The sequence below is a fragment of the Passer domesticus genome, chromosome 1 (genome assembly GCF_036417665.1).
Source record: "Passer domesticus isolate bPasDom1 chromosome 1, bPasDom1.hap1, whole genome shotgun sequence".
NCBI lineage: Eukaryota > Metazoa > Chordata > Aves > Passeriformes > Passeridae > Passer > Passer domesticus.
In genome coordinates, this window is record NC_087474.1 from 43,272,933 (window position 1) to 43,290,915 (window position 17,983).

At 44.4% G+C, this 17,983-nt stretch overlaps 1 protein-coding gene across 1 annotated transcript; it reads right to left on the reverse strand.

The window, feature by feature from the left end:
* Positions 1-805: 805 nt before the first annotated feature.
* On the reverse strand, positions 806-5,094 carry LOC135287877 (C-C chemokine receptor type 8-like). Its single transcript, XM_064401105.1, has 2 exons — positions 4,925-5,094; positions 806-2,690 (listed from the first exon to the last, which is right to left on the reverse strand). The coding sequence occupies exon 2, from the start codon at positions 2,679-2,681 to the stop codon at positions 1,626-1,628; it is 1,056 nt and encodes a 351-aa protein (XP_064257175.1). The 5' UTR covers positions 2,682-2,690; positions 4,925-5,094; the 3' UTR covers positions 806-1,625.
* Positions 5,095-17,983: the final 12,889 nt, after the last annotated feature.

Genomic DNA, 17,983 nt, shown 5'->3' on the forward strand with positions numbered 1-17,983 from the left:
AATGATGCTAAATGTCACTGAATATTTTAAACTAAATACTTTCATCCAAACTCCAAAATCTGGCCACAGAGAGAAGATACCTGAGATGCTGACCCATGTTTCTTTTCAATCATTAAAGACAGTATGCAGTCCAAAAAAAACCACAGAAATGCACTAACAGAGAGCTTTATTTCTAAATAGAAGTTTTCTGTGAAGTAAAACAATATCATAATTGAGTTGCAGGACATTTCTTCTCCATTGGGGAATAAAACCTAGAAATGCTACTCATGCTATCTATAATAAAAGAAAGAAGTATTTTCTATACCATATAGTCAATAGCAAGAAAATTGTGGCACCAAGGTTAATTTTTTCTCTTTTTTTTTAATTTTTAGGAAGGATAAAAACATGAAATTATATTTTCAGAAGGAAAGATAAAGTTAGGAAAATATTTAAAATTTTTATTACCTTAAAAAATAAAATCTTTGACAATATCCACGCTGTTTTCCCTGATTTCAGGTGTTCTCTTGATTAACTTTTAAAAATGTATGTTTACAGTAATACAACCATAACATAAATGTTATTTTTTCCCTGTGATTTTTTACTGGGATTTGGAGAACGAACCTTCCTCAGCAGAAAAGTGGAGATAAGATTTATTTTCTTGAAGAGCTTCAGGGTGCCTCTCAATTCAATCAGATGCATTTATGTGATACCCACTCAAAAATGCACAAAGTTTCCTTATCCTAATCAAGGCTTGTGAGTCATCAGGCAGAATATCAAGAACCAAGACAAGAAAGGTGTAGCTAATGTTTATTTGAAGAAAGCATTTATAAAATGGCAGGAAACGGAGACATTTGGGAAAAGAGAAGGAGCCTGCTTTGCTACAGGCAGTTTCATGATGGTTACATTTAGCAGCGAGAGCTGGAGGCTCAGAGTCAGAGCTCCCACAGCTCCAGGGGTGACGCAGAGCCCCCACCTGCTCTGAGGAAAACATTTTCAAGTGTAGGATCCTCCACGAGTGATCAGTATAGGGGACGCCTGGAGCTATTGTTTTGTTATTTTTGGAGGCATCACTACCAAAGGCTGCTCTGGGTGACAGCACTTCCAAGGATTCCAGGGCTGTGTCCCTGGGACCATCCCACAACAAGCAGGGTCCTGTGCTGAGGGGGCTTTTTTTCTGGGATCTGAGGCAAAGGGGAAACTGTGACAGTGTCTGAGGTGATTCTCTGTTTGCCATATCAGGTCATGCCATGCCTGTCCACTTCCCACTTTCCAGAGGAGTGTCACACACTTGTCCCAGGGTTGTAGGGATTCAGCTTCCACAAGGCACAATATAATTGGGGTGAGGCAGAAGGGACGCTTTTGTCAGAGGAGAAAAGAGATACTAGAGGAAGCAGCCTGCTTGTATTAAAGGAGCTCTAAAACTTAAAAATTATTCTGTGTCAGTATATGGCCACCGTTTTACAAACACACTGGTTCTCTTGGGAAATCGATGTCACAAATTCTTATGTGGCAGGTCACAGCCTATCCCAACAGGAGGCACAGGCATATTGCATGTCCCAGGGGATGCTGCACACATGGTGCGACCTCAAGGACCACAGCAGACCTTTGGCCAGCCCCTTCACCAGCAGAAGGCGGCTCAGGTGTGCTCACAGAACCCCTGCACTGTCAGACCAGCCAGAGAGCTGGGAGGGTGCCGAAAATGACTGTCCAGCCCCGGCACCTCCGGGAGGGCTGGAGAGGACGCGACCACAGGACTGAAGGAGTCCTTTGAGATGGGCCTTGAATGTCACTCCAGCGAAGGCGTAGATGATGGGGTTCAGGCAGCAGTGGATGAAGGAGATGGTTTCTGTCAGCTGCAGGGCCAGCGCTATCTGGGAGCTGGCCTTGCAGTCATTGATGATGTGCAGGCTCTGCAGAGAGTCCAGGAACAGCGCGATGTTGAAAGGAGTCCAGAAGAGGAAGAAGACAATGACGATGATGAAGATCATCTTGATTGCCTTGACCTTGTTCCGGTTTTTGCATTTTTGCAGGTTTTTTAGTATCTGAGTGTAGCAGCAAACAAGGATGCTAAAGGGAATCAAGAGGCCCAAGATATTGACTGCAAACTGAGAACCAACCTTCCAGGTATTGTCACCTGGGGGGTACATGGGGACACACTGCAATGCCTGCTCAATCTCCAGCTCCTGGCTGAACATGATGTTGGGTACAGAAGCCAAGCCAGCCAGCAGCCACAGGATCAAGCTGATAATTATGCCACAAGTGGCTGTCCGTATCCTCATGGCATAGACAGCATGGACAATTGCTATGTACCTGTCTATGCTCATGAGGGTTATAAAGAAAATGCTGCTGTAAAAACCTATGTAGTAAATGCCAGCCATTATCTTACACATGGCATTGCCAAAAACCCACTGGTCTGAAGCATAGTGGGCTTGGAAAGGGAGGGGCAAAACGAAGAGGAGATCAGAGGCTGCAAGGTTCAGCAGGCAGATGTCAGTCATTGTTGTCAGCCTTTTCCTGGTCAGGAGAACCCAAAGGACCAAGGTGTTTCCCAGGAGGCAGAAGACAAACACAAGGCAGTAAAGAATTGGCAGAAAGAGGGATTTAAACCTGCGAAAGTTGTTTCCTTCGCTACACGGAGCAGTGTTTTCATCATATCCATAGTCATATTCTGTTGTGCCAACGAATTGGCTGGTGGGATTCATCTCAGATACCTGTGCAGGAAAGAGAAAGGATTAGAAATGTCTGGCTGTCCTGGCACAGCACTCCCACAGTGGGTTCTACTTCTGTGTGGGCTGTGTTGAGCCTGTGGATCAGCCTCCAGGCAGAGGGTGACGGCAAAATGCAGGTTTGGTCTCACTGGCTGGTTAAGAACAGCTTTACCACCCAAAGGGCTGCCCTGCAGCCTGCTGATTGTTCCTACACATGTGTGAGTGTGAGCTCTGGGATGCTCTCTGTTTTTCCTGAAACTGCTTTAGTGCCAGTGGACCAGTCCCTCATCATTACAATGATAGGGAAAAATTCAGATCTCTGAATAGTCACAATGATTAAAAAAATACAAATCCTGCATCTGATCTAAGGATCTCAATTTTATTGTTTTCCCTGGGGTGCAGAAACTTTTTGCCTGTAGCATAAAAATCCCCATAAGAGTGTTTTGTTGATGTAGCTGTCACCAAGCAGCATAACCTTTTTTTTAGCAGAGCTTATCAGGGCTAGGTACTGGCACAGAGTGCAGAGACATGCAAGCTACTTTTCCATGGGTGGGTCCCGGATTGCATACAAAAAGCTCTGCAGCAACAAGGACTTCACAGGGCTGCACGGCAACACTTGCAGTGCCAAGCTCTGAGCTGCCACCAGCCTCCAGGGCAGCTGGGGAGCAGCTTGGCTGTGCCTTTTGCCACAACACAGCAGCTTAGTGCTCCTGCCTGTTCTGTCCATCTTCAGTTTTCTAGCACAGAGAAAACCAAAACATTAGCAGGAGTGGCTCCTTCTCTCTCATTTCTGAAGAATGGCAACAAAGGTAGCCTCAAAATAGTAAAATAATCTGACATGCTCTCCAAGACTGACTCAGTGCTTCAGCCAACTTTTTCATTGTTTCAGATGTCAGTTCATGACCCTTATAAAAGCAGATCAGGTTTCCAGACTTGACTGTTCACATTTTAAGTGATGATTCTTTCAAAATAGTTTTATTTTTCACTAAGGCATTCATTTTCGCTAAGACATTTGAAAGCTTAGGCTCTGCTGCACCTCTGGTGCACCTGCTTACAGGTTGACCACATTTTGAAAGAGCTTCAAAGACACAGAGTTTCCAGGAAGGAAGAATAATTTGTAATAATCATTGCTGTTAAGATGAAGTAATAACATGAATGGAAGTGATAATTCTATAGAAGTAGATGATGTGCTCTCCTGAATTAAAGATTGCTGCCTGGAGATACAAATAGAGAGAGAACAGTGAGAACTTTTTGTATTGATAGGAAGGAATCACAGTTCACCCCTTCTTGGCTGGCCGTGCCATCTGTGGGGAGAACAGAATGATCTGTATGTGCAGCCCAGAGGAGTGCCAGTGTCCATCCTCTGCTCCAGGTAAGGATGCTGCTCGTGCCCCACTGACCTGCCTCAGCTTTCCTTGGAGCACCAGAACTGTTTCAATTGGTAAGCACAATGCAGAGAAAACTATTACAAGTACAGCATTCAACCCCACAAGAATTCCTTGTCCAGAAATAACAAATAATGAGAGAAAAGCTGCGCTGCAATCCACATCGACAGTGTAGTTCTCTACTACACTGAGCACTTAGCTGTAGCTAGGACATCTGCATTATTAATTTTAACTTTGTATAAGGCGTAAATCTTCAAATATTTAGTTGGTGAGTGACTAGATAATGTGACTCTTCTTGCAGCAACAGATAAAGGTAGAAAATGTTTCCTGCTAATGCTTTTGATGTGTGAAACTGATACACCATGACTAAGTGATGCAGCACTGGTTCTCGCTTCTTTATTGTCTGTCAAGGACCTCTTAAAAGCAGTGCATAGATTCAACTACCAAAACTAAGAAATGAATATATTTATAAAACGGTATTCATTGAACAACAGTGAATACCGTGTTATAAATATATAGATCTATAAACGTGTAGATAGATATGTAGAGATACATAAATCTAGATTTATAGCTAAAAAGCATCTACTTCCAGAAAAATTCAAGTGTTTTTCCTGGGCTAAACAGAGACCAGAGATGTTCTACTTCAGGCCACCTTTATACCATTAATGCCTTCAACAGCTCCCAACCAGGCCACAGCATTTCCCATTTTCTCCCCTCTCCACATCACTCAGCAGAACAGTCCAACTGGAAAAGCAGTTTTACGGAAGGTATCAAGGGAGAGGTGGCTGCTGCAGGTCCCCTTGTTGCCACAGTCAGCCCAGTAATAGCACAGTGAATATGGATGAACTTTACCTCTGACAGCAGGAAGCCTCTACTCTCTCAGATGGCCCTGGCCCCCTTCTCCTTGTGCCCTGCTGCTTGGGATCAGGGTTTTCCAGGTTTACTTCACCTTCTCTTGGCTTGTGCAGAGGGCTGAGAATTTGTGTTATGTGGCTGTCGAATGGGCAGCTGTCAGACACAGGATTGGCTTGGGGACAAATAGAAGATTTTGTATCTGTGGTAAACAGGAAAAGAGTGAGGGGGGTATCAGGCACCTTCTTCGAAACAAAGATCAAATGCCTCTCTTCTTTAACACGGTAATGGGTCTTTTTAACGTGTTTGATAAACCCCACTTCTTCACAGCCCCACCTGATTTACGGGAAAAATGTTAAAGTTCACATGTCTCCATCACAGGAGACACCCTAATAAATTTGCAGCTTTTTTACAGAAGCTCATATATAATTTCCAGTTTTAGTTATCATTATTTTAGTTTTTCATTTTCTTCAGCTAGTAACAACTTGTATCCTGCAGTCTGTTTATATCCCTACCCATTAAAAACTCATTAGTATTTTGAGCAAAAGAAGAACTCAAAGCTACTGATACCACTTAGCCATAATTTTTTAATCAGTTCTTATTTAGTGGGGTATTTCAGTTTCTTTGCTACCTTGGGTTTTTTTTTCAAGTTTATTTTGTTTACTTGAGGATGCAAAAGGACAAATATTGAAACAAAGACAGTTTTGATATTTTGTATTTTATTTAATTGCTTTAAATTACTTATGCTTAGTGGAACACTGAAATTGTCCATTGTGGAGCTTTATAAGTCAGACAAATGATACACTTTTTATGCATTAATCTCAACAGGCACAATTTTCCTGACATTTAAGAGCACAGAGAATACCAGAGGTTCACCCAAGAGATCCCAAACGAGTATGTGGCAGATCCAAAACGCAATTTTTACTGAAGTTATTAGCATGTTCTTTGGTTGCAGTTCCGGCCCAAAGTACCTTTACAGGTCACTGATTGTTGTTGCATAAGTGAGTAGTGAAAGAGTCTCAAAGAGAAGAAAAGCTAAATACTGCAGGGGGAAAGAAAAAGAAAAGTGAGAAAACAGGCTGGAGGAAAAAAGCAGTAATGCAATGAAAGACCTGGTACTAGTTGGTAGCACAGTCATAAAAAAAACTGTCCTGTGATGAGGTGTTCAAAATATTAACAGTGACCAGGGCATCATCCTGCCTCCAAGTACCCAGCTGGTCTTATTGCACAAGAGAGACCAGCTCCTCTTATTCTGTTTATATTTTTTTCAGAACTAATTTTTGAAAATTGTTGCAACAGAGCTTTATTTTATTGTGTTCTATAGATACTACTTATATGATTAATAATCTGTCAATAGTATATCCTGGTGTTACAGACACATCATATGACATAATGTAGCTTTATCCTATTTAGGTTTATTTATATTTGTTTAAAAATCAATAAGGTCAGATTTCATTATTTCTTAGGAACAAAACATTAACAAATTAAAGATGCCTCCTCTTCTAGCATATGCTTTTTTGCAATAGTTTGGTTGATAAACTTAATACATATAAAAAATAAAACAATAGTTTGACATTAAACCAATAAAAGAATAAAACTTTTCTTCATTTTAAAACATTTGTACATATTCTAAAATTGAAAAAATCTTGTATTTTTTCTTATTTTCTGCTGCACAAATTATGATCTTGCAAAAATATTTCAGTTCATTCAAAATGAATAATTTAATTGGGAAATCTCCCAGCTGTGTACTTTTACCAGGCAGAATTCTGCACAGTCAGGCAAAGAGAAGCACGAAGCTGGGAGAGGCAGTAGGGAAATGCTCCATGAGTTGCAGAAAACTGGAGCAAGCAAGAAGATGCAGATGAGCTAATAAGTGAGAAAAAGAGCTTAAATTCAAGAGAACAGAAGCTGAAAGAGAAGCGAGCAGTCCTGGTGACTGATATGGCTGGAGGATGGCTGGGCTGGCTGCTGTGCTTTGGGCACACCAAGGCACATGGATAACAGCTTGGTAATAAGGAGAGAGAGAGGAAAAAATTGTGGTGGTGTCGGTGCTTTGGAGAAAACAGTAAAATTATGGAGTCTGATGCAACATTTCCAAGGGTATCTCTGCTGTGTTTTGGGAAGTGATATACAGGTGTGAGTCCCTGGCCCTACCTGGCTTTCAGGAAGGTTTATGTGCAGCTGCTTCTGTGGTGGTTGGTTTTCCTGACACACAGCTGAAACCTGAGCTTTTCTCAGCAGAGAAAGGGAATTTTTGAAAGGAAGAAGAGGATGTCATTTGTCAAAAGCAGTGAAAGGAATGGAGTAGAGATGAGTTTAGGAAAGGGGCTGGTTTTGACTGGCACGTGTGAGCGTGTGTGGGAGGTAAAACACACAGGGATGGGATTTAGAACTGAAGAGAATATAATTATGATATTGGCTGAAATGGAGATAATTACAATGATGAAAACTAATAGGAGATGCCTATGTTGGGGGACAGGGAAAGCCCACAGACAGATTTTCTTCTTCCCACTTTGAGCCCTACTGGTTCTCCTACAGGCAATCCAAGAGGGCCATGGACAGACAGAGCCCTGCTGAGCTGAAGGACAGTAGAGACAAATAACCACCAGTATGTTCACAGATGTGGGTGCTGCAAGATGCAGGTGTGCTGAACTTCCCTTGAAAGCTCAGAGGAAGATATCTTGTGGAGGGAGGAGGAGAGGTACACATTTCCAATATCCTTCTTATCAGCTATGAGCCAGGCTGTAAGGACTTGTATCCTTCCCAACACTTTTTCAGTCTGTGAGTAGCAAACACCAAGCCCTGAGTTACACAGGGGCTACACAGTCAAACCTGAATTTTCTACCAAGCCAAGACACAGCCTTTGTAGTTCACGTGAGGAGGATAACAAAGAAAATGTGGTAAGCCAGCAAGAGTGTTAAGATAGGAACACAGAAGTTAAAGGTCATCTGCACTCGAAAGTGCTAAACTCTGGCGGAAAGTGGTGCAGAGAGGCTGCAAGGTGGCAGGACAGGCAGTGCAAGGGCTCAGGGTGGTAAAGCAAGGTCATGGAAAGGATGTATCTGCTACATACAGACAACCCAGTGAAGACATGGCCAGGGGAAAAGAGGATTTTCTCACCTTCAAAGAGTACAGCCATATGACAGCAATATTTACCCAATATTTACCCCCTTGGGCTCAAGTGAGTTTGCTGCTGAGGCACTGGGGCTGTGGACCCGGCTTGCTGTGGGAGGAGAGACAGGCAGCTGGTGTAGAATGGTCCTTGGTTAAATGTCTGAAGGGAATGCATGATCAGGGGCTCTCATAGCCGGGGATAGGACAGCAGGCACCAGGCAATACCCCCCAGGGCCTCAGGATTTTCCCAAGGTGCTGGGTGGGAGCTGAGGAACAAGAAGTTCTCAAATCTGCCTGTCAAGACCCTAGACAAAATCCACCCCAGAGCTTCCTTCTCCAGGAGACCTGACTGCTGCCCTGCAGTGTCCCTCCAGCTCAATTTTAGTTGGTCCCTGACACCAGGGCTAATGATACTCTCCATACTCCTGTGGGAAAGAAATACTTTACAGCAAAACAGAGACATCTGGCTGTGGGTATCCCTGGTGCTCCAGCCTAGAGCCATTTTAGGTCCATGCACCTATTTAGTACTGTGAGTACAGAGGGGAGAGAGCAGTATGGCTTCACCACTTTGTGAAAAGGCTGGTGCAGGCACTCCCCATTTAAGTTTAAAAACATAGAAAAAAGATTGCTGTATGAGGAGCTTTCAGTTTTTTCTGCTCATGTTTTGGCAGTGGCTGACAGGATCAGCCTGCAGCAGCCACCACAGCCCCAGACAGATGGCAGGGCTGGGGAGTCTCCAGTGTCCGTGCACCACACTGCTCACATTTCCCTTTGAGCTGCCACCACAGCCATTCCTTTATTTGCACTCAAAGCTGCAGGTTCTGAAAAGTTGCTTTAGTGTGGGAAAAACTCCCATGCAACCCTTCCTATAGCTGAAGACACTGTCAGCCCAAAAGTGATCAGCACGTTGGAGTAATGCAGACTTCCACTCCTCCAAACTACTCGGAGCCCCCAGGTCAGGGAAGTAATGCTTCACTGCAGCACTCTGTTACATGGAAAGACTGTGGCAAATGCTGTTACCAGAAGGAATCTTGCTGTGAGACAAACAGCACGGCCATATCTCCAGCTCCTACAGCCAGAAATGATCAATGGCAATGGCAACACCCCATGCACACCAGCTCAGTCTCTGGCATCAGTCCCAGAGGGTTTCATTGTCCTGTGCAATCCCTGCAGTTCCTCAGCCTGGGGGCAATGGTCAGCTGAGCTCCTGCAAAACCCCTATGCCTCCTCTTGTAGGACCATCTCCTTCTTCCTACAGATGGTTTAGATGAAATGAGTTTGAACACAGAAAGGAAACTGTAGTTGCCACAGAAACCACCAGCAAGAGCTTGCTTTGGCCTCAAGCCCTGGTATCGCTCCTGTTGTTCGCCAAGGTGGATGGGAGGCACCTTTCTGGTAGCAGCCATTAGGAAAATATGGCAAAAAAAGCAGAGTGGGAGAGCCTACCTGGTAGGGTATTTTCCAAGAAAAGGCTGAGTATTTCCTGGATCTGCTTCCTGTCATAGCACCCATCTAGAAAGTGAAGGACACATTTACCTCAATGTGATGCTCATCTTCCACCTATCTCAGAGCTGTTGTAAGCAGCCAAGTCAGGTGCTGTTATCCAAGAAGATCACTTTCCTCCGCCTTTGCTCAACAGCAAAATAAAATAAGTTTCTTAGTCAAAAGGAGGCCTTTCCCTTTCACATCTGCTCTCAATTTACATCTCAGAGGTCTTACTGTGTCATATTGGAAGAGGGAAGAGATGACTTAGTTCAGCAGAGGAAAACAAACAGTGTTAACTGCAATAGGGGTTTACGGGATGTTCAGAGATGCTGGGTTGTTCAGCTGAAATGCCTTGCAAAATACCAGCAGTCATCACTGTTAGTGAGAAGAACAATGAGGACAGCTCAGTTTTGCAGAAGGTAGCAGTGGAGGGTCAGGGTGAGTGTGTTCTCTGCAGCGTTGCAGCAGCTTGGCAGGTAGTGCTTTGATGACTGTCCCACTCAGATTCCTCCTCCTGGCCATCTCTCTGTCCCAATAAACCTCTCCAGCAACTGCCCTTCCCCAGCTGCAGCACCCTCAGTGAATGCACCTTGCACCCCTCTTCCTTAGGGCAGCAGGGGTGGACAAGGGGGCACCGAGCCCTGGATGTCTAGGGCTGGCACTCACCTGTGAGGTACAAGAGGAAATGCCACACGGGAGCTATCTTTTGAGGAATTCTTGCCTGCTTTAGTTATTTTCACAGTGTTTGGGTCTATTAGCATCAGCTATCAACACACCATCTTAGCAGGACCACATTATCTTAACAAAAATTAATTTCATCAGACCACTGCCAGTGTTGAGGTAAAAATCTGCCATATGGCAGAATGGTTCACTTCCTTTTCTTGAGGCAAATAACATGTTTGTATACCCATGTACAAAGGGGGTGGAGTAAGACTTTGTGACCAGGTAAGATTATGAGTGATGGGTTTTTTGACATCAAAAAAGTATATTTTTTGTTGACTAAAACATCACTGAAAGTGCCAAGTTGTTTGGGGGAAGTATTTCCCCCCTCCAAATAAAGAGAAAAAGGAAGAACAATTGCAATACTTTATTCTGAGAAGACCCAGACAGAACACTGCCATTTTTCATTTTCATAAGTGTCATTTTCAAATATAGCATTTTGCTTTATAAATAACCTCTTCTTCTAACCCTTCTTTCTCAAAAACTTCAAAGTTTCAAAAACTTTCCAGTTGAACTAAGATGTGTCTTTTCTGCTGATAGCAGGCAAAAATTTTTATTTTTCTTCTCAGCTTGATCAGCAAAAAAAATTTACACCCTCCACTAAAATGTGGAGTTGTATTACCGTAACAAAGTGCTTGTGTATGCAGACATGTACAAATGTGCACCAGAAAAACCTACTGGGCATTGTTCTGGCTCTCTCTCCTGCAGCAGATGCTCAGTGCAATAAAAAGGTCTGTGAGCCAGAGAATCCTCCAAAAACTGTTGCTGAGTTTGTGTAGGAGAAGCAGCTGGCGGCGTTTGGTGGGGCCTGGACCAGCCCGCTCTGTTCCACACTCTGCTTTTGGCTGCCAGCACTGAAGCCACAAGGATTATGGCTCTGACAGCTGCAGCCTTGCACAATCGTTTGGTTTCACCCAAGCAGAAATCAGTGTGTTGCAAAACTCCCAGCACAGTAACTTATTCATAGTAGTGTCAGCAGTGAGTGGAATTTTCTCACCCAAGCGTTACAACAGGGTAATTGTGGGACACAAAGGAGTAAACAAATACATCTCTTGCATATGGAGTCTTTGAGAACAAACATCTTATCCATCCGTCCCTTACTTGATGCTTTTTTTTCTCACCCTGGAGCACACAGGTTTTTAAATATTTGCTGTCCCAAACCTTTGGTTCACCAGCGCACAGGCACCTCTGGGACTTGCATCTGACAGTGTTTTGGCTGAGGGTGGAGAGCAGAGAAGGCTGCAAGCAAGAATCAATTACAACAGAGAAATCACAGAAGACAGGGCTGCATGGGACACTGGGCGATCATCGAGTCTGTCCTCTCCCTTGAAGGCAGGGGCAGTGTCCCACTGTCCCACTGTTACTCTTCCTATGCAGCTGTTCCACCTGTTCCTACAGCCCCTGCTTTCCCCCAGCTTCTCCTGATGAATCATCCTAGTGCTTCTCCAGATTCACTCCTGGTAAATTTGTCTTCATCCAGAACTGTCCTGGTATAATTTGAGCCAGTTATTTATCTTAGCCATGGAGGAACAATTACTTCTAGCTATTTTAAAATATTGCAAGACAACATTTTCCTTCAGTCTTAACAGCTCACAATTAATGTTTTTTTTCCTCTGAAGTCATGCTTTCTAAACTGTTCATTGTAGTTTCTGTTCTTCTTTGGTGACTGTCCAATTTTTCTTAGTCTTTTTTTGCATTGCAGTGCCCCAAACTGGCAAAGCAGACTGGAAGAGTAATCTGTCTGGGGTAGCTGTTTTCTTTTGCAGTCAGGTAGCACTGATGATTCACAGTTGTTTCATGCTGGATTTCAGCACCCAGATGCTTTCCCCAGAAGTGCTGCTTTCCCCAGAAGTGCTGCCCTCCCCAGAAGTGCTGCCTTCCCCAGAAGTGCTGCCTTCCCCATGCTGTGTCTGTGGCCTCAGCTGACCCTGCCCATGGGGAGAAGTGGTCACTTGTCTTTAATGCACTGCAGCCCATTGCTGCCAGGATTTTCCATCTGTCAAGGGCAATTTAAGCAGTCATCCTGTCCCCCAGTACATTTGTACTCCTTCCCAATATGATGGCATGTGTAAAGGTAGCAAAATCATGCACCAGACCTTCATCCAGAGCAGCAAAGTGCAGCAAGTGCAAGTTTGTGCAAGGGCAGGGTGCAGTCCTGGATGCAGAATCCTTCTGTGTTGGGAAGGATGAAAGTTTGACAAGAAAGTCTCACAGATATGTATGCTTAGCAGAAAGATTTTTGAATGTAGAAGCTGAAGAAGGAATAGAGATGGAAGCAAGTTTTGATATAGGAGAAAAGAATTGCTGAGCCAGTCTTTCTGGATAACCAAGGAGGCAAGGGGTATGTTAGTTAGAAGGGGTTTTTTATAACTTAGAGCAAAAGATAAACCCACCTCAAAGAAGAAGATGTTTTTACCAAGCAGAAAGATAGCACAGGCAGACAAGTCAGCAGATGTTGCAAGTAGAAAAAAGGTCTCAGAATTTTCCACTGCAAGAAAACTGAAAAACAACTTCTAGCTTAAACTGTAGTGTACTAATTTCTAGTGATTGGAGAATAGTAACATGAATATAGTAATTATAGTAGTTATGATGAGCTATAGATAAAAGTCAAAGTATAGATTGGTTCTACTGTATTAAGATGCTCGGCAAAGAAAAGTATATAATGCATTTGTAACCTAAGCTTAGGGTCTCCAGCCCTGCCTGCAGCTGGAGCTGACAGCTGTAGGCACAGGCTCTGTCACCCATGACCCTGGACTGCTCTAACATCTTGGATGTAATAAACTGCATTTTGAAGAGCTGCCTGGAGTCCTGCATCCCTCATTATGGCTCTTACACTTCTGAGCAGCTCCTTGTCCAGTGGCAACAGCTCAGGAGTTTGTCTGAGCACACGTGCACCCACAAGTTTGTTTGAGGTGCTCAGAAATCTTGCTAGGTCTGAGGCATGGGATACCACTGCTTTGCCGGGTGGCATGAGCCTGTAACTGAGGCTGATTTGACATAGCTGCCTCTTGGCAAATCTGTATCAGCCCCTTCTCTTTTCATTTTCCTGCAGCCTGCTTATTCCTTCTAGTGCTTTCCAGCAACTCTAATTGCACTGACTGGCACGTAATTCCTTCTCTGGCATAAACTGATGGATTACCAAGGGTCCCTGTGCTGACTGGCTGCCCAGAGCTCACCACCACACCTTGCCACTGGCCACACTGGCTCAGAGCAAAGGTGGCCACCAGCCACCATCACCACTGCTGGGTGGCCCTGCACCAGTAGCACCCAGCTGCTCCACCCTGCCCAGCCCAGCCAGGGCACAGCACTGAGCCAGGCAGTGCCTGTCACAGACCATGAAAAGCACAAGTGGCCGTGCCACTTCTGCCTCTCAACCAGCCTCAGACCACGCCAGCCCAGTGGCTGTGAGGAGCCAGGAGGCCTCAGGGTGGGAAACTCTCCATGTGGGTACCAGGGCCCGTGTCTCTCTCTGTTTATGCTGCCGGAGCCTCCTCTGGAAGAAACTCTTGATGATTATCTGATTTTTAAAGGAAAAAGGTAAAACACATGAAATCATGCTCCTAAAACAGGGAAGTCTGTGTATTTTAAAACTGGGTTGATGACTCAGGAGGTCTGGATTCAAACCTGCACCCTGCCACTGGCAGGCTGCTCTCAGCACAAAAGCATCATGCTCTGAAAGCTGCACATCTGGCATTTCCCATCCTGACCACAATGGCTGCAATCTCAAATCTGTGTGGCATTGTCCTGTCTCCTTCAGGCCTCTGCCCTGGCCAGGGGCATGGAAAGAGGCTTTGTTGGAGTAACACACACCTTGGCTGCTGCAGTATGAGCAGAGGTGTGAGGAGAGCTTGGCAATGCCACAGATAAATCTTTGTCTGAGTTGCTGGTAAACAGGAAGCTGATGAACAGCTTTACTATTTTTCTTCGTTTTTTAGGTTCTTTTGGTCTGATTTTCATAGCTATTCATCTCAGGAAACACATTTTTTCTGTCACCTCTTGCAGGAAATGTGCAAGATACCTAGTGCTGACAACTTCAAGGTTTGCTCAGCCCTCTCTATGAGAGGTGATGAGTCAAAGGCCCTGGCAATGAGGGCATCAGAATGTCTTTGGCAAAAGCTGGAAGTGTAAGGGTCAAAATCACAATGATGAACATAAGGCTAAAGGAGTCTGACAATGCAGAATGCAGACGCTGACACACTTTTGTGCTGTGTTCAATCTGTGGGGGCTTTTCACCAATATCAGAGAGAGAATTTCAAACCTTTCTGGTCAAGACATCCAGGGGCAAAGGTCTCTAGCGAGGTGTGGCACCAGGTTCTTGGGAACTCATTTTCCACACTAAAGACCCACCCTGCTGTCCACACCAGGCACACCCACCATCCACACCACTGCAAGCAAGCAAAACAAGCACAGCAAAACATCCAGCTGCTGTGCTGGATTCGTGAGCCAGAGTGTGGTGGGGGAGAGGGGCAACCCTTGCTCTCAGTGTCCAGACACACCACGAGCAAGCAGGGCAGACTGTTCTATTGTGCATCACATACCCCCATCTTGTCTTAAGCTGAAGGCAGCAGTGCAGATACAAAACCTGCAGGGATCAGTGCTCACCACGTAAAAACTCTCGCCTGATTCTGCACAGCGCTGCTTGAGAGAACAAGGAAATAATGAAGCCTCTGCTGCTTTCTCTGAGGCATGAAAAGGCTTCAGCAGCAGCAGCCTGGGGCTGCAAGTGACTTTGGCTGAGCATGCACTGACAGAAAGGAGCTTGCTTTTTGCATTCACCTTCTTATCTGCTTCTCACCACAGCAGTGAGGAAGATCCTTTAAGCTAGAGAGAGTAAAACAGATTCTCACCACCTACACCACCCTCCGCTCCTGTGGGCTGGGGAGGGACATGTATAGCTCAATGAAGATAATAGATATGGCCTAAAATGTTCAAAAAATAACAAATCCAGCAAGAAGCTGGGTTGAATAAGAGAAGGACGAGTCACTTTCCAGTATGCAGATGTGTGGGTCAGATTTCCTTCTTGATATCAAACTGCAGCTTTACTTTTTTTCTGGTGTGGGTTTCAAATGAGTGGGATAAAGCAGATTAACTTTTCCACTGCATAGTTAAAATTTCATTTTTCCTTTTACAAAACACAGTTTGGTTTTTTTTTTGCTGACTCTTCTGATAAGCTCAAATAGTTCCAAGGACAAATAATTCAAGACATCCTACACGCTGTAAGTTGGTAGGCAGGACAGTTAAAAGGTCAAAAGTTGCATTAACCTTTTGAGGGTCTTTCTGAGCAGGACCTAACTCAAGACCAGACCTAATTCATAGGCAAGAAAAATAGTAATGTGTCCACATTTCTTGGACAGAGCAAAGGACATCTGAGAAATCCCAAAGTCAAGAGCTGAGTCACAGTTCTTTAGGCACTCTTTGAAGAAAAAGAAGGCTCTTGATTTAATCTCAAATGATGTTCAAAACAAAAAAAAAAAGTGGTTTGGATGTTTAAGTTTCCTTAATCCAAAATGCTATCTGCTTTCTTTACCTTTATTCTATCAAATATGTGCAAAGTGAGTGATTCCAAACTTGGAAAACTCTTCCCAGTGTCAGCTTTTTTTAAAGAAGACCCCAGCATGCAGGTGGGGGCAGTCAGCACTGGGAAACCTTTGCACCTCACTTTGTCAGTGACAGATGCCATAAGCTGGGATAAAGTAAACTTGTCTTTTTGACTATTTAGGACTTTTATCAGCAAAATGGGTCTGAAGACGGAACAAACCAGCTCTCGTTTGTTCCCACTGTGGCTCCTTTCAGCTTGGAAAATTTAAAGCAAATTAAAAGCAGAAGTTCTTCTCTGTAACATAAATAAAATAGATCCTCAGTCCAAGGCAACAAAGTGAAATCACATTATACAAAAAAAATATGCACAACATTTTGGGGTTTTCTTTGCTCTTTGAAATGTGAATTGGTGTTGTGATAAGACATCAATCAGCAGCTGACCACATAAACCAAGGGAGGTTAAAACTTAATGTACATCCCAGTAAGGCATCCTATTCAAGAGTGTGAGTGTGCTCCCATCATGATTTCATTTATGCTCTTGCTGTTTAGGTTGGTGTAAAACACACCTCTTTGCACAAAAGAAGAAAGTGACTGCACAGGAAAATTACACATTGTACTCCAGACTCTCTAGAAACTTGTGACAAAATAGCATCAATAAATCACTGGGATTGTTAAAAACTCAGTCCTGGAAACATCTGCAAGTCTGACATCCAGTCTTGTTTTAACACAAAGTTGGTTTTTAGTTAACCTTATGTCTAGAATCTTAAGCTATGGTCTGTCTTAAGTTGCTGTTGGCTAATAAGATCACACAAATGGCCTTCAGGTGTTACACAGCCCTATCAGAAACAGCATTCAGCACCCTCCATCTTGATGATCCCAAGAGTGTTTGGTGATCCTCCAAGAAACTCTTAGTGAAAAAATAATTCACACAACCAATACAAAAATAACGGAGGAACCTTGAAAGGATTTGGGATTCAGAGAGGTTGGTCTAGCAAAACAGCCATAACTCCAGTTAGCACAGCTCCAGCTTCAGCTTGGCAGTGCTGTCCTGAAGCATTCCAAGGGGCACAGCAGGGAACTCTGCCCTCTCTGTCTGAAAATCAATCTTATTCAAAAAGCAAGGGCATCCAATCTTCTGGGAAACAAAAAGTTTTCAGCAGCATCAGCAAAGTGACTGTCTCACTGTGCAGTGCAGGGCTGAGCCACAGGCTCTGGGGAAGAAGCAGCTGGGCAGGCAGCTGCTTCCTACTGCTGCCCTGACATCCCACTGTGGCTGCTTCGTGGCCACTGAGAGCACATTGCACTGCAAGGAGGAGCCTTACCTGTGGTGTGACAACAGAGGGCAGGGAGTTGCTGCATGCAGAGAGAAAATCCCGCCTGCCATAAAAAGCAGCCAACTCTGCTGGCAGTGAGGGATACACAGGTCTTACACTTCATTTGGAGTGTTTTCAGAGAACTACACAGGAGAGAAAGGATCACACACTTTGGCCATCACCAAAGTGTGAACACACAGCTAAAAACCTGAGCTGAAAACATCCCCAGCACACTTGTGTTTCACATCCTCTCTCATCTCCAGCACAGGCACTATAGGGACTGGATTGCCAAAGGTGAGAGGACGCTGATGCACCAGGTTATCCAGAGCCATGGATGCAAAAATACAGGGATCAGTCAGGGAAGAAGTGACCGACTTTCAAGATAGCCCCTTCCAAGACAGTGCAAAGACAGCTGCAGGAGCAGCAATTCGGCTTCCTGGAGTCCAAAAAAATAACAGAGGAGCATCAGAAAGTAAACTACAGGCTGTCCTAAAGATACAATATCACCACTGGTCAGCCCCCTTGTAGCAAAGTGCCAAGGTTTGGGAAGGTTTTCCTCAGTGCTTGGTAGGTAAAGCAAATTGCCATGCCTTTGATCATTACCTACCTCTCAGCTTGGCTTTGCTTCAGTGCCTTCCTCCTCCTCCTCCTCGTCTGACAGCGTGCGCTCTAGCAGGACCTGTGCAGGAGCCTGTGAGAGAGCAGCTTTCAGTGCTGTGGTGTGCTCAGCAGTTGCTGGCTCCTGAGGCTGTAGGGATGCCCAGATGGAGCTGGAAGCTGGCATGGGGACAGCACTGGCTGCCTTTGGGCATTGATGTTCCCCCCCTAAGCAAATAGTCAGACTTTTTCAGTCCAGTTTTCTGGAAAGAGTGTTTCTGTACGTTTTAAT